General features: G+C 34.5%; 1 protein-coding gene across 1 annotated transcript in view; it reads left to right on the forward strand.

Annotated features, from left to right (window-relative positions):
* Positions 1–9,503: 9,503 nt before the first annotated feature.
* LOC117343640 overlaps positions 9,504–16,722 on the forward strand; it is a 28,640-nt gene continuing 21,421 nt past the window's right edge. Inside the window, exon 1 of the mRNA XM_033906085.1 lies at positions 9,504–9,632. Coding sequence (XP_033761976.1) covers positions 9,621–9,632 — 12 coding nt within the window. The 5' untranslated portion in view covers positions 9,504–9,620. The remainder of the gene's footprint in view (positions 9,633–16,722) is intronic.

Below are 16,722 nucleotides of genomic sequence, written 5' to 3' on the forward strand. Positions count from 1 at the left end.
GGTAAATCTTATAGAAAAAGACTTTCGTTGCCAAAAAGACATAAACCAAAGGTAAACGATATATTAGAAGATCTTTCAAGTGATAGGCCGTCAATTTGTAAGCCAGTAGAAACGAAACGTATTTGGATGGATAACGGTAAGAGTACATTAGGTTTAAAAGAAAAGAAATAATATTCTAAAAGATAGAAAACTTTGTGGAAATACGACGTGTTATGTACAGGACATTTTAAAGAAACAGCTTCCAAATATAAAAGGTATGCATGATACGGGTTACGCTCCAGTTTTGAAAAAAAAGGTAGGTGGGATTCTGCTTTACGAATTAAACCAAATACAGCACCAGCAGTGCAGATCCATCATACAGGTGAGGACCATTGGGTAGTATCGGTACAGGAGGTAGATGATAACGAGGTATTTATTCTTGATAGTTTAATAAGTTTAACTAAACAGAAAGATCATTTGTAAGCGTCGTTATATAGAAATGCAGGTAACTTCATCGTATGGGGAAAATAGGAAAATCTTGAAAACAATTTTACCGAACGTACAGCAGTAGAAAAATGGGATTGATTGCGTTTTTTTTTTTTTTTTTATTATTTTGCGATAGCTAATTTAGTAGAGTTTTGTTTCAAAGGTTTTAACGGGAGTGAGGAATTAAAATTTGACATTGATTGTATGAGACAGCATCTAGTTAATTGTATTTCGAATGGTAGATTTTCTAATTTTCTAAGTAGGAAACCAAATAAAAATAGGAAAAAGGAAGTTTCACGGGCATTAAAGTATGATATTTTTATCGATTGCGAGTCAGGCGGGTGTCACCTTTCTAAGGTTTACGATGATATGGTAACTTGTGATGCTGGTTGTAATAGGTGGTTTCACAATAGATGTGTAATTGATAAGTCAGATTTCAATTTTTCAAGAGATACTTTCGTTTGGCATTGTAATAAGTGTTCGTAGATCATGGTAATGTTGTGGAACAGCATTGTATTTTACGTACGGCTCCGATGATTCCGGGTAGTTATCCTCCGGAAGGCCTCGTGCCTTTATATTACCTATGTTTTAGCCCTCAGTTATCGGTTAGACCTCGGAGCAATACAGACGTTTATTCCTCTCGTTGCTGTTCTGTCTGACAACATCGTCATACAGATATGATAACTCATTCCTGACATGTTACACCACTCGAACCCACAACAGTAATAGTGTTTAATAATCAACTGGTAAGTTCAACTACAGAACTATAGGCTGTTACGACATACATAACTAATTATAATATTAAGCAATTAAGATTAAATGTAATTAATAGAATTTAATAGGTAGGTAGGTAGTTAACAGTAAATAAATAAGTAGTTAACTGTAAATAAATGGGAAAACAATCTGCGTACATAAATGCTCAGATGGTAAACATGGTATAAAATGTAAATGTTTGTAATATTTAAATAACTAATAAATTATATGGACTCCTTTTATATCCACGTCCCCGTCGTTGAGTCTGGAAACATTTCATATGGCCAAGAGTTCTACATAATACACAAATTAAAGCTCGGGCTCGGGTGAGTTGTCTGCCCTTAGCACGGGCTCGGTGTAAACACGGCGAGCCAGCTGGCTAGTACAGTGATCTGAGGCTTGGTTACTAAAAAGTCCAAATTTCCAATGAAATAAACCAAGATTTATGTTGAAGTTGATATTTTTAAAACAAGTTATATATACTGGTTACATGAATGTAAGAATATCAAAAAAATAACGCATGTATTTCAAATAATTTGCAAAAAACGTGAATAGTCACGCTTGATTGCGGGATACAAAAAATGACCAAGTGAAAAATGAAAATCGGCGATTTCAAGAGCAATATTTATCTATATGAAATGTTGCTGGCACGGTTAAGTGACAAACATAAACACAAACAAATGTAGAGAAAATGGGTTCAATCAGTCCATCCGTTAAGGAGAAAAACGAAAATATCCAAAGCTCGGACTCGGGTCAAAAGCTCGGGCTCGGCTGGGGATACAAGAAATGACCCCAATCTCATCAGTCTGTCGAACTTACGGGTACTTGTAGCGCTGTTCGCAATTAAGTGAAGTCATTTCTCGTTTATTGATTACTTTTGCCTGAAATAACGGACTACTTTATAATTCAGACAATTTCAGTGTTTTGGTGATGTTGACTTGACATACTATGACCACAGGGACATGTCTAGTCTATATTAAAATACCAGAAATACCTAGACTATATATAAAGACAAAATCTGCACATAAAAGAGTTACTAAATAAGGAGGGTAAACCATTTTTGTTTTTCTGTTTGCATAATTATGACTCAAATATGTTATTTTCATTTGTTACTTTAAACTTTCTCAATATTAATATATATTCTATCTTTTTTTTTTCTTATTCACAATTTTTCAAAAGTTTACTTTATTAAAACCAACATCTCGGTTTTAATGCTACTAACTTGCATATAACTATTACTTGCATTTATACGATTAAGGTTACATGATTATCGATTTATCATTGAAATTTTAAGGTAATTACGCCATTCATATCTTATATGGCAGTAATTCAAAAGCTCAAGATACGCGGCGGCTTCCTCGTATGTCACACCTTCAAATAGTAAATGTTTGTTATATCGATAGATAACTCATATATTTTCTATTTGTTAATTTTTTTTTTTACCAGTACACGAAATTACTGCATTTTCAACTTCAAAAAAAGCGAGGTTGCCGTGAAGAAGTTTGTGCTATTCCGACTACCATTGATGAGGTGATGTTAGTGATATTATAGCCAAAAATTCTATATATTGTCAGTCCTGAAATACACGATTTAAATTCTGTTGTAGGTTTTTTTTCAAAACTTTCCTTTTTGCCGTGGTAAATCATTTAAGAAGGAAACACATGTAAAAGACTTCGGTGTATGGCTCACTCCAAATTTAAACTTTTCATTACATGTTTAATAAGTGGTTGGTAAGGCCATGCCAATGCTTGAATTTACAAACTTGTCTGTTTTCCTTTCTCGTTATATAAAAGGCCTACTTTGGTGGAAAGAATTCCTGGTATTATACAATGGGGTGTCGATGATGACTTTAGAGGAATGGTCTATGCCAGACGGTGAGTGTGTATCAGATGCTAGCTTGACAGGCTATGGTGGGTTTTTCAATTATTAATTAATTATTAATGGGTGGCGTCTACATTTTCAACATATATTTAAAAACCATGACGATGAGGAATTTGATTGTCATTTTCGAGATGAGATGGAAAAAAGAATCAAAATGTTAAAATCTAGTATACATTCTGATGAAAATTTGTTTTTACGTGATAATTTTACTTTCAGTGAAATAAATTTAATTTGTAAAAACCTTAAATCAGGTAAAGCAGGTGGTCACGAAGGTCTTGTCTACGAACATATTAAATATGCAGGTCATTCTGTAATTAACCATATACAAAACTTATTTAATCTTGTTGTAAAACATGAATATATCCCGAAAAGTTGGAAACATGGTATTATAGTAACGATGTATAAAGGCCATAGGAAGCCAAAAGATGACCCTAATAGTTATAGGGGAATAACCCTTTTGCCGGTATTTTTCAAAATGTTTGAAGTGGCTATTGCGAAAAGAATTAGCCATGTAATAGAATCTGATGTGTTCCCAAATAAACAGCAGTCGGCATACCAGAAGAATTTATGTAGCCTTTGTACAGCTTTTAATTTACAGGAATGTATTTATTATAATATGGAAAATGGTTCAGATGTACATGTATATGTATCGTTTTTAGACAGCTCAAAGGCGTTTGATACCGTTTGGCACGACGGTCTACTTGCAAAATTATATGACATTGGCCTTACCGGTAAAGTGTGGAATATTTTAAAGTTTATGTACACGGATATAAACAGTTCCGTATTTTTTAATGGTTTAATCTCCGCTCCAGTAAAGATGGAGCGCGGGATCTTACAAGGAGGGGCTCTCTCAGCCAAAATGTACTTAATTTTTATTAATGACCTATTAGATGAAGTAGAAAGATGTGGTAGGGGCGCTATGATTATCGATAAAACTGTAAATATTCCAACCCAAGCAGACGATATATGTTTAGTAAGCACAAATATTACAAGTTTAAATAAAATGTTAACTATTTGTGAATCATACAGTCGCAAATGGCGATTTTTGTATTCAGCCTCAAAAAGTAAAGTTGTTGTATTTTCAAATAAAAGAACCATAACCATTAACTGTACTTTACGCCTCTATGATAACATATTGCCAGTTGTTTCGGAGATTACTCATGTAGGCATCTTATTAAATGATAAACACAATTCCATTGAAAGAACAAAACAAGCATGCACTAAATTAAAAAGTGGCACTATGGCCCTTTTACGTTCTGGGGCACATCAATGCGCATTAAACCCTTTAACTATTGCTAAAATTTTAAAAATTAAAGTATACCCATCTGCACTCTACGGATGTGAACTGTGGGTACTTTCAAAGGGGTGTTCTCTGAACGCCAACATTTTTTTAAACAATAGGTAGGTGTTGTTTCAGGAAACAATGGGAGGGTAATTATATACTGCTTCATATAAGTTGTCTTCTTTTTACCTGTACAGTCACCTGAGATTTACCTGTGTTTTACAAATCATACAGTAGAATTGTATATGTTTTTTCCCCCATTTTCTTAGAACACACATGTATGCATTCAACAAAATGAGCAATTAAGTAATATAGAACATATATAGTTTTGAAAAATAGCAACAAATCTATGAATTAATAAAATTTGTTCATAAATGTACAGTACTTATATATGCCACTTACAGTTCCATCATAGCACTGAATAGTTTTTGTTAACTAATTACTTGAAAAGTTTATTTCACCAATCTCAGCACTAAGAAATCTATATTTATTTATTAATATTGTACACATAAAATACATATTAATATGTTAAATGAACAATGCATGTTTATATTCAAATGGAAATGATTAAATATATATAATAAAAAGTCTTATATAGAGAAAGTAAAAATATCTGAAATAAAAACGTACATTACTAAAAATCAAGATATCTTAAATAAAAATATGCATATACAACAATGTAGAAAGTTGAAAATGACTGGACACACATGCATGTACATGTACCTCTCAACAAAGGCAATATAGGAAGCACCTACGGAAAACCAATCCAGGTAATAATGCAAGAACAAACCCCATTCTGATAATGTCTAGCAGAATACTGATTTACATGTTGATATGGACTCTAGATCTCTATTTTTGGAGCTTGACCGAGATATCTATCTACGGATGAATTTAAAAGTGCTATAAAGCTTCTGAAGGCTTACAGCATCGACAGTCTTAATATTCCAATGAAGATTTCGTAAATCAAGCCTTGCTTACTATTTTTAACAATTGTATTGGACTCGGGTGGAAATGGAGGCCTTTTACGAAATGCATTTTTTGACGGAAAGAAACTAGAAATTAACTTAATTGGGTTTTCTTCCAAATTGTGTATACCCAGTATTATAATGTAATTAAGTATTGATTGAAGCTATTTAGTACTAAGAACTGCATTGATATACTTTTTTAGTATTAAAATGTATTATTGACAATGCGCGACAAGATATGTTTACATTATTTAGTAGATTATATATCACTACAACGTTATCTATATAAATATATACCAAAACGTACAATAATTGCTTTGAGTAGAATATGTTTATCAGCGCATACTCTGATTATTGAAATTCGTCGATATACATTGTAAGTGAACGCCTGTGTAGAGTTTGCAGCTCTGGTGACATAGAAGATGAATATCGCTCTTTGTAATTTGTCAAATTTTCAAGTCATGTATCGAGAGGTAGTCGATAACATGCGACCAAAGTAGTAATTAGTAGTTATTAAATGTGTATCTGGTTGTAAAATGGAACTTTCAAGTTTTGGGAAGTTATATTTTCAGGTATATTGCTGTTTGTGCAGACTTTTATGTAGCTGTATATATTATCATCAATATAGAACAAAACTTTCTTAAGTAGTGAAATTAGACTCAATTGATTCAAATTATCCATATGCCTGTATGGAAATTAGTGTTGCAACGAGAGAGTTAAACCATTTTATTTATCTAAATGCAAATGAATACATGTAGATATTCTAAAAATGAGTATAAATGATTTTTTAAGACTTAAATAAGATCAAATAAAATCATTATTTTGCACATAAAGATAATTTTCAAGCAAAAATATTGTATTGTCGTTTTAAATTTTAAACTAGATATCAAATAAAATAAATATTTTTGATATGCATATAAATATGATATTTGATTATAAATCCTTAATTTCACCTACAGGTAGTATCAACAGGTAACATTTACAGGTAAATGACCTGTTGGCATTGAGACTACTTTTAGGGAAAAGACTATAATCGCTATCACAACAAACTGCCCTACAGGTAAATTCAAAATGTTGGCGTTCAGAGATACACCCCTTTCAAATACTGAATTATTGATGTTAGAAAGAGCTCAACACTTTATTGTAAAGTCAATTCAAGGTTTTGGAAAAAGAACAAGAACTGATATGTGTACTTCCTTGATTGGATGGCTCTCTATAGAAGCGTACATTGATATTAAAAAACTTTTGTATTTAGGTAGGATCTGCAGAATGAATAGAAATAACTTAATCTGCAGAGTATTCATTTCGAGATTTTTTATGTACATAGTGAACAACTGTAGTCAAAAAGGTTTTATACCCGATATCGTTAGAATACTTAAGAAGTATAACTTATATGAATATATTGTACTTTTTCTTGATGATGGTAGCTTTCCAAACAAAATACACTGGAAGTTATTGATTTATAAATCTGTATCTAATTATGAAACTAATGCTTGGTTGCATAGAATGTCTAATGACGCAGACTTCACACGATTTTTATTGCTGCATGACGATCTTAAACCTCATTATTTATGGCAATTAGCTTTGTGTCATCCAAATTTTCTTTATAATATTGGATACATAATGAAATTGATTGTAACTGTTCGGGTAAGTAATGTTCAGCTTTTATGTCACCACTGTGGCCTTTTCTACACAGATTTTGTAACTCATGTTATTTTGCAGTGTTCTGTAACGGATAATATCCGTGATAATCTATGGTGTATTATAGCATCCATTTCAAGTATAGAACTAAGTACATATCTGCATTCACTACCTGATTATTCATTAATACATATTTTACTAGGTAGTCCAATGAACCATCAGGTGAATGAATCTGATCATGAAGAATTTAGATTAGAGTCCATATATGCCATAAAACGAATGTTTGATCTGTACACATAATTAATTCATGTAGTATCATATATATATATATATTTATGTACATGGAATATAAGACATATATATTACTCAACTTATATCTACGATAATTAACTACATGTATATGTATATAAGATTATATTGTGAACTCGCATGCACTTTTTTTGCTTGATATCACTATGTAAATAGTCACGTATTGTCTACATTACATTGATTGTATTTGTATTATCATGCTCTTCTTTGTGGAGGAAATAAAGATGATAATATACTTAGCAACACAAATGACGAAGGAAGATAACTTTTTGACCCGTGCCCTGACCGGGCCTCGAACTCACGATCTACGGCACCCAATCGTCTAGCTAGAAATACCCGCAGCTTATAGCGCCGCGCCACATCGGCGTTCTTAAAAAAAAGAACGTTTCAATGGCGCAGTGATGGTCGGACCGATACCCTGACATGATCATTGTGAAAGTCATCTATTTATTTATTTCCAATTCAACAGATCCGGGGGCCCGCTTACAGAATTGATAACAAATACAACATAAGTATAAAATATCACAGTTCGTTATGAATGTAACACAGACATATATGTGCAAAAGTATTGACTAGTGGAAAAAAAAAATGTTGTAATCGAACTTTGAACCCAGTGAGAGACAAATAAAACATATCACAGTCTGTAACAAGATCAAAAGTAATAAAATTACATTGAATCCTGTTTAAAACACTATACTTTCTAATATTTAGGCGACTTTTCTGACAGTAAAACTGAATAAAACGGGATGATCGTAGATTACGACCGGGTACTAAAAGACACATTTACTCAACTAAATAAGGACAGTCAAATACACTATTTACACATTTGAAAAGAAAAACTGTCAAAATATACTCGCCTTTGTTCGAGGCTTGGAAGTTGATATGAGATGATATGAATACCTGGATCGCAATGTATTTACATACATGGATACGAATTGTACATATATTTTATATATTTCTCTCGGTACAACTACGACAGGAAAATCAAATCATATATTGGCACTATGACTGATCCACAATGGCCTGAGCGGTGGGATCAAAAAGTGTTAAATTGACAAAACTTCTAAACTTTCAGATATGAAGAAATCAACATTCTTCAAGGATGAAAGAGACTTAAGGTACTTTAAAAAAAATAGTTTTTTTAACCACAGGGTGTCCTGTTACCCCTAGGGATGGGTTAGAAATAATTATTTGATTCATATACAGAAATCACACTTTTTGCCTTATTGAATTTGTACGATTTATTTATTAAATAAAAGCGAGTTTACAACTATCACTATTTAAGAGCAGCGGCGTCAATATTTGCGTTATGTGTGTAGAGTCCACTTTTGACAGTGTTATTGAATTGTATGCTGTCAGATTGAATTGAAACTGGTGAGGGTACTGATACAATCATACTGTTGTACATGCACCTATCTATTATTAAGAGGAAATTTTTTCCAGGTTCATCTATTTTTGGGTAAAAATGCTAACAGTGAATTTTGTGAAGTTATGTGAAGATTCACTTTAAACTGTGTTATATAAGCAATATTAATTGAATTGAAACTTTGTGACTGACTCTATTACACTGAACTTGCAACCATAATTCGGAATAAAGTTTTTACAGATTCACCTAATTTGGCCTGAAAACTGAATTTTGAGAATTTTCATTTAAGTTCAATTTTCACCCTATCCTTTTGAATTGAATCTTGGTAAGGTTACTGTTACTATCATGCCGAACACTGGGTTACTGATATTATTTAACTCTTGGAAAACAAATCCATAAATTGAAGGATGTTATTGACAAGAGGGAAAGACGAGACATATAATTCTGCATAATTCTTGTTATATAAGGCATTTTGAAAAAACTTATCATGACCTTGTGATTTCAGGTTCCCCCCACGAGGGGGTTAATTTCTTAAATCGTACTATAAGTACACTGTATAACATATTAGAGTATATATGGATTTATGTGGGTTTTATGGGATAACCTTTAGCAAATTTCATAAATCTGATAATATAATGATAATTTGTTTTTTTACATATATTACATTAACCAGAGACATATATACAAATCTATATACAAATCTATATATGTCTCTGCATTAACATATATACGTCTGCAAGTATTCTTCAAAAGCTTTGCCTTACCACAAGTACACGACTTATTGTCCCCTACACAGGCCAAACTAACCGATAAACAAAACGTGACGAATAGTTTGTACTTTGTACCCAAACCATATTACAGTCGGGTTCTTCGAGAGGCCAGACGGACGCTAGATCCACTCCGAGAGAGAGAAACGAAAGTTTGTATAACTTAAGTCGAAGACCAAGTTTTGGATCTAATGCAACACCAGGTAATTAACAATGTCTTCAGTCTCGTTACAATGATAACTTTATCGCCATTATAAACGTCTGTCGTCGTGTTTTAATAGTTCCGGAGGCGGATCATGCTGGGTTACACTTCCTTGTTCTGTTGAGAGATTCGGGTGTTTTATATTTGGTCCTGCTTTACAGAATTTTTCCCTAAAACAGTCAAATGGCATGTTTGTTTCAAAATCAGGCGGTAATAAAGGCATTCGTGTGATTTGAAAGAAGTATTGAGAAATTAAATAAGCCTAATTTGTGCGGAAGTAAAAAAGTTGGAAATTCCAATGATCATATTGAGTCACCTCACGTTTACATATGCGCAAAGTTACTATATTGGTTACTAGATATAATTACTGGAACGCCCCGATAAGTTTGCTTAGGGTGCAAGTACAATTGTAAGTCAAACACCAAGTCACAAGTTCACACCACTGACCAGGTAATTATACTCCAACAATGTTAGAGGTTTTACACGGCGAGATACTTTTGACAAAAAGAGCCGACCAGCGGCCTCTTATGTTATAGGAGTACAGGTAATTATAGCTGATGTCACCAGTCTTGTTATTAAAATGCTTCTGTATACTGTATCGCCAATTCATAATATCTCATTGTGTTATATTGCTGACGTGGCGGTCATGTTATCACTTCCCTGTTCAGGCTGTGGAGTGTCGGGAGTTTCAAGTGGTCGTGGTTATGACTAACCTGGCCACACTGTCAGAACATGTTGAAATCTCATTCTATAAATCCGCTGATTCATCTGTTTATGGTACATGATAACAATAAGGTGTTGCCACTTTTCTATCTCCCAAGTTCCAATGAGAATTTGAGAGAACATGATAATTTAGATATGAGCAGACGACAGTTACACTGTTGCCTAAAAGGTTTGTTTCTTTTGTTTTCTTTTTTCTTTTCGTTCCAATATAATTATCAGTGTTCCAGCTAGGTCGGGTTAGCAGGGCGCGGCGCCCTGCCCCTAATTCAAAGTTAGAAATGCGCCCCGCCCCTTTTCCTGTAGTACTGCCCTTTTTCTAAGTGTCATTGATGCTCATTTTGCCTCGTATACTCTAAATCCGATTTGCTGAAGCCATGCAATATACAGTCAGTCAGTCACTAATTGGCCACCTGTAACACTAGTCCCCTTACCTGTGTTAGACCCTTATCCACGGTACTGATGTACGCTGCCCGAGGCATTGATCGGTCAGCTGGGGATCGAGATGGTGTTTTAAAAGATTCATTTAACCGTGACGAGTCGATACTGACGATGGGATCGGTTGGTAATCCAATTAAATCATAATCACGACGGCTTTTTGAAGATGGACAAAGTAATGATAATGGATGGAAATGTTGTTTTACTTATGTAAACAACTTTTGACAAGACCGAAAAGAGCCGCACGTTATGCCATGAGCACGTGTGCATTGGCGATCGATCTATATATCTTTGAAATTTTCTTCACGTGACAACATGAAATCCTTCTGGTTTTAACCATGCAACTTTTAGGTAAATGATCATGAGATCACTTTCCAGTGATTTTCCAGTTATCAAAATTAGCTTTCGGTTGATTTTATTTGATGAAGTTTGGCGGGACGCCGGAAATGGTTCGTTGTAAATGCAGATGTCGCAAATTCCTTGTTGGATTGCGGATTTCTATACAAAATGTTTATTTTTCATAAATAAATAAAGGACATATAAAAATATCTTCTCATGTGAATAATGGTTGTAAAAGTTTAGTTTATATTGTGTTATTTTCGTATCAGAAATGCCGACTCTGCATTAACTGCGGGTCATGTGATAGCCAAGTGATTACATTTCTAACAACACGCGGGGACCGTTTGTTTACGAGAGCAACGGAACAAATGTTTGATCAGAAACTTGCGAATGATAACCGGCTCTAATTCGTTTACCATTTCTTATAATTAATTCAAGAAAATGTTAACTTGCTATAATTTCCTGATTTTAGTTTACCGTTATTTCTAAAGAGTCTAAAGTGAAAGTAGAAATTTACCGCCGCTTACAAGATGCATCGTAGTTATTTGGACGAAGTTTATTCAGATATTAAATAATAGAATTTCTTTTACTTAATCATTTTTCTCGTACATGCTTGACCACATTTTCTCCTTTGCTCCATAATATCTTCACTTACAATTAGTCGTCTTACAATCACAACGGACAGACCAGAGACCTATATTAATTAGTTAGTATATTTGTAGGTATATGGACAGACCAACTTCTTGTTGAAAATATCGCTCTGTTGACTATAATCTGATAGTAACTTTTTGATTGGACGTAATTATCGTATATGGATTCTATCAAAACACCCTTAAATTGAAATAATGCTAATATCATTTTATTTTTGAATTACTCTAGGTCATTACTTTTACCATCAAAATTTAAAACAATATTTGAAGAATAAAGAGAAGAAAGAAGATATTTTTACACACAAATGAAATAATAAAAAAAAAATCAACATATTTCTATTTGTCTCCATGAATCAGGTCATATGTAATGCATGAATGTACTTGAATTGTCCTGTAAAATAAGGTAGAAGATAGATAGGCCTGGAAAAAATGTCGCGCACAAAAATGCCCTTTTTTTAGGCAGCGCCCTGCCCTTTTCAAATCCTAGCTGGAACACTGATTATAACAAACTATCCTCACTGAAAGAAAAGTAATACTAGCAATGTGTTACGGTGATAAATTATAAGGGGGGGGGGTGGGGGTGGGCAGGGTTGTTGTTGTTAATTCCAGCTAATTTGTACGTGTATGCATGGTTACAGTATTTTTGCATCATTCACAAACCTCTTTTTATTGATTTTCTTAGAAAGTTCATTATCACTTTAAAGTTTTATTAACCAGTTCAAATAATTAATAAACACAATTTCTGCTATTTCATCAGATAATAATTTATTATCTCACCAAAAAAAATGTAACCAGTACAGATATTTATTAAAACTCAACTAAACTCACTACCACATCACATCAGCTGTAGCTACTATTGTTCAAAACAGATTACAGTAAAACTCACTTGTGTTGAACACGGTTGAATCGAATACATCGGATGAGTTGAACGTTTTGTTCGGTCCCGATTTTTTCCCTTCTTTATATCGTAGTAAATTAAGCACGGATGATTCAAACACTGTTGAATCGATTACTGCGGTTGTGTCGAATATATTTTGTGGTCCCTTCCTTCTAAATTATACCAAAAAAAAATCACTGTAATTATAAGTTAACACAATACATTTGTACTAAGTTAACCCTTATTATCACTTAATGTTTTGTTTTGATGTAACATACATTTAAATAAACATGTTTCAGTAATATTATGATTCACTGAGTTATGAGTATCAACTAGCTCAACTACACTGCCTCAATGATTTTTCAATACTGAAGGGCTTAAAGATTAGAGCCAAAGGTGCCCAACTCATACTGGTGAATAAAGAATATTGAATTGTAACTGAATTCAGGGCTAGAACTTTATTTTAAAAATCACTAGTCAGTCGGGCTAGCCATTCAAAATTTTAATAGTCCAAATGTGAAGGATAGGTGCAATAAATACCTATGGTAGCAGTGTACAGTAAAAATGCCAAATTCTGAAAAATATGGCACATGTTTTAGATATGTAAACATTGCCAGTTAACCTTACATATAACCTCTAATAAAGTATATATATTTGAAATCTGTACAACATTTGCAATTTTAATAGAGCTCTGAAGGATAAGTAAACTGATATTTTCTGTGATTTTTAGAGCTGTGAATACCATGGTAACAGCTTAAAAAATTCTCAAAAATTGCAAAATATTATGATATTTGACCCAAAATAGCACAATTCTCTACACAATTTTTTTTCTGAAACCTATTTAAAATTAGATATCTCTATCCCAAAGACAGAATTAATCTTGTTTGGACATATGTTGTAAATTAAGTTTTTCCGCTATCTTACATTTTCTGTGGGCTTCCATTTTGCGCTGTAGTCAAAACTAAATTTCCTGTGTAAACACATGTTCGGAAAATCTGGATATTTAAAATCCGGAACCAATTTATTGATTTTTGTTTTAATAAATGTGGCATATTTATTATGTTTTTCATCATATTGTACATGTCTGTGTTCCCGTTTGTAACAGATCAGCAGTAAATACTTAACTAATCTGTGTTAATAATAATCAGGATATAAACTGTAATATTAATATTGATAGTATTGAAATTTGGAGTAACGGCAGAATATGGTCGACCATGCTTTGCAACATAGAATACAGTGTTAAATACATTGGCTCTCTTTTGTACAGGATTTAACTTATGAGTTTGGTGATAGGCGGTTTGTATTGGTGCACCACGTTTGTCAGACATTGATCTGTCAATGCACATTTTGTGTTTTTTGCTTTGATCAGGAGCAGTTAGTGTGTCTTTTCTCATATTAATTTGTAAGGGTATTAATGAAGTAAAGTTATTCATAATGAAACAAGAAGCCAACTGACCAAATGTTAAGGTCATGGTGTAGAGGTCAAGGTAACTGGATCAGAGGCCAAGAACTATTTTATCACCGATGAACATTTAAATCAAAGTGGGTTTGAATTTAAACAAGGATTCCTCTTACCAAATGTCAGATGACTGGATCCTTCTAAGGTTCTCCCTGTCTCAAACTTCATATGTAGGTCCCCCTTGTCTCAAACTTCCTATGTAGGTCCCCCTTGTCTCAAACTTCCTATGTAGGTCCCCCTTGTCTGAAACTTCCTATGTAGGTCCCCCTTGTCTCAAACTTCATATGTAGGTCCCCCTTGTCTCAGACTTCATATGTAGGTTCCCCTTGTCACAGACTTCCTATGTAGGTTCCCCTTGTCACAGACTTCATATGTAGGTCCCCCTTGTCTCAAACTTCCTATGAAGGTTCCCTTTGTCTCAAACTTCATATGTAGGTCCCCCTTGTCTCAAACTTCCTATGTAGGTCCCCCTTGTCTCAAACTTCATATGTAGGTCCCCCTTGTCTCAAACTTCATATGTAGGTCCCCCTTGTCTCAAACTTCCTATGTAGGTTCCCCTTGTCTCAAACTTCCTATGTAGGTCCCCCTTGTCTCAAACGTCCTATGTAGGTCCCCCTTGTCTCAAACTTCATATGTAGGTCCCCCTTGTCTCAAACTTCATATGTAGGTCCCCCTTGTCTCAAACTTCATATGTAGGTTCCCCTTGTCACAGACTTCTTATGTAGGTTCCCCTTGTCTCAAACTTTATATGTAGGTCCCCCTTGTCTCAAACTTCCTATGTAGGTCCCCCTTGTCTCAGACTTCATATGTAGGTCCCCCTTGTCTCAAACTTCATATGTAGGTCCCCCTTGTCTCAAACTTCCTATGTAGGTTCCCCTTGTCTCAAACTTCATATGTAGGTCCCCCTTGTCTCAGACTTCATATGTAGGTTCCCCTTGTCTCAAACTTCATATGTAGGTTCCCCTTGTCTCAAATTTCCTATGTAGGTCCCCCTTGTCTCAGACTTCATATGTAGGTCCCCCTTGTCTCAGACTTCATATGTAGGTTCCCCTTGTCTCAAACTTCCTATGTAGGTCCCCCTTGTCTCAAACTTCATATGTAGGTTCCCCTTGTCACAGACTTCCTATGTAGGTTCCCCTTGTCTCAAACTTCATATGTAGGTTCCCCTTGTCTCAAACTTCATATGTAGGTTCCCCTTGTCACAGACTTCCTATGTAGGTCCCGGCCCCCTTGTCTCAAACTTCAGGTGTAGGTCCCCCTTGTCTCAAACTTCCTATGAAGGTTCCCCTTGTCTCAAACTTCATATATAGGTCCCCCTTGTCTCAAACTTCCTATGAAGGTTCCCCTTGTCTCAAACTTCCTATGTAGGTCCCCCTTGTCTCAAACTTCCTATGAAGGTTCCCCTTGTCTCAAACTTCCTATGTAGGTTCCCCTTGTCTCAAACTTCCTATGTAGGTCCCCCTTGTCTCAAACTTCATATGTAGGTCCCCCTTGTCTCAAACGTCCTATGTAGGTCCCCCTTGTCTCAAACTTCATATGTAGATCCCCCTTGACTCAAACTTCCTATGTAGGTCCCCCTTGTCTCAAACTTTATACTAGTGGGGTGACACCTAAAGGAGTGTCACAGAAAGAATGAAGTGTAGTGAGGGACGATAACTCTATTTGACCATGAAAGACAGATAAATACAAATAAATTCCCTTCCTTTAGCATTAATACCTTCACTTGCACTGATTTTCCTCACTTCCACTAAATTTCCTCATTTGCACTTAATTGAAACACGCGACATTCATCTAAGTTTTAAAATTCATACTGGCGTGAGGAAATTGAAAGTTGTGGGGGTTACCAGTGCAATAATTCTCACACATTCTAGTTTTTTGGAATATCACACTTTAATTGATCATTAGACATCAATTGGCATCTATCCAAGCATAAGTTCAGGGTCTCTGGTGTGTTGTTCAATGAGGTAGTCACCTCTTGTACCAATACATTATGTAACTGGTACCTCCCATATAATAATAATTCTCAAAATTCTACAGTTTTCTGGAATATGACACTTTAATTGATTATAAGACATCAATTGGCATCTATCCAAGAATAAGTTCAGGGCCTTTTGTCTGTTGTTAAATGAGGTAGTCACCAACTACTACAAGGAGACCCAGCCTCAAAATGATCCTGACTGAACCGTGGTGAACAAACAAACAAACCTATGTTCAGCTTAGTAACAGATGTACTCGGGGTATTCTAATCCATAAATAGTGACATATATGCAATCAAAGATTAAGAAATGTCATGCATATTATATAATATGATGTCAAAATCAGGGTTCTAGTGTGTTGTTCAATGAGGTAGTCACCAACTACTACAAGGATACCAAGTCTCAAAATGATCTTGCATGACTAAACCATATGTGTGGTGATAAAACCAGCAAACAAACCAAACTAAGTTCAGCTCAGGAACAAATACACTTGCAGTATTCTAAGTTTTAAAAATGTCATGCATCATTTGAGGTAAAAATCATCCAGATCAATAAGGGTAAAGTGGTCTTGCCGAAAGACACAACCACAACAGCACATACCGGCCTGATTGTCAGCTTCCCTTTTCTTCTGC

Source organism: Pecten maximus, chromosome 15 (genome assembly GCF_902652985.1).
Source record: "Pecten maximus chromosome 15, xPecMax1.1, whole genome shotgun sequence".
Classification (NCBI taxonomy): domain Eukaryota; kingdom Metazoa; phylum Mollusca; class Bivalvia; order Pectinida; family Pectinidae; genus Pecten; species Pecten maximus.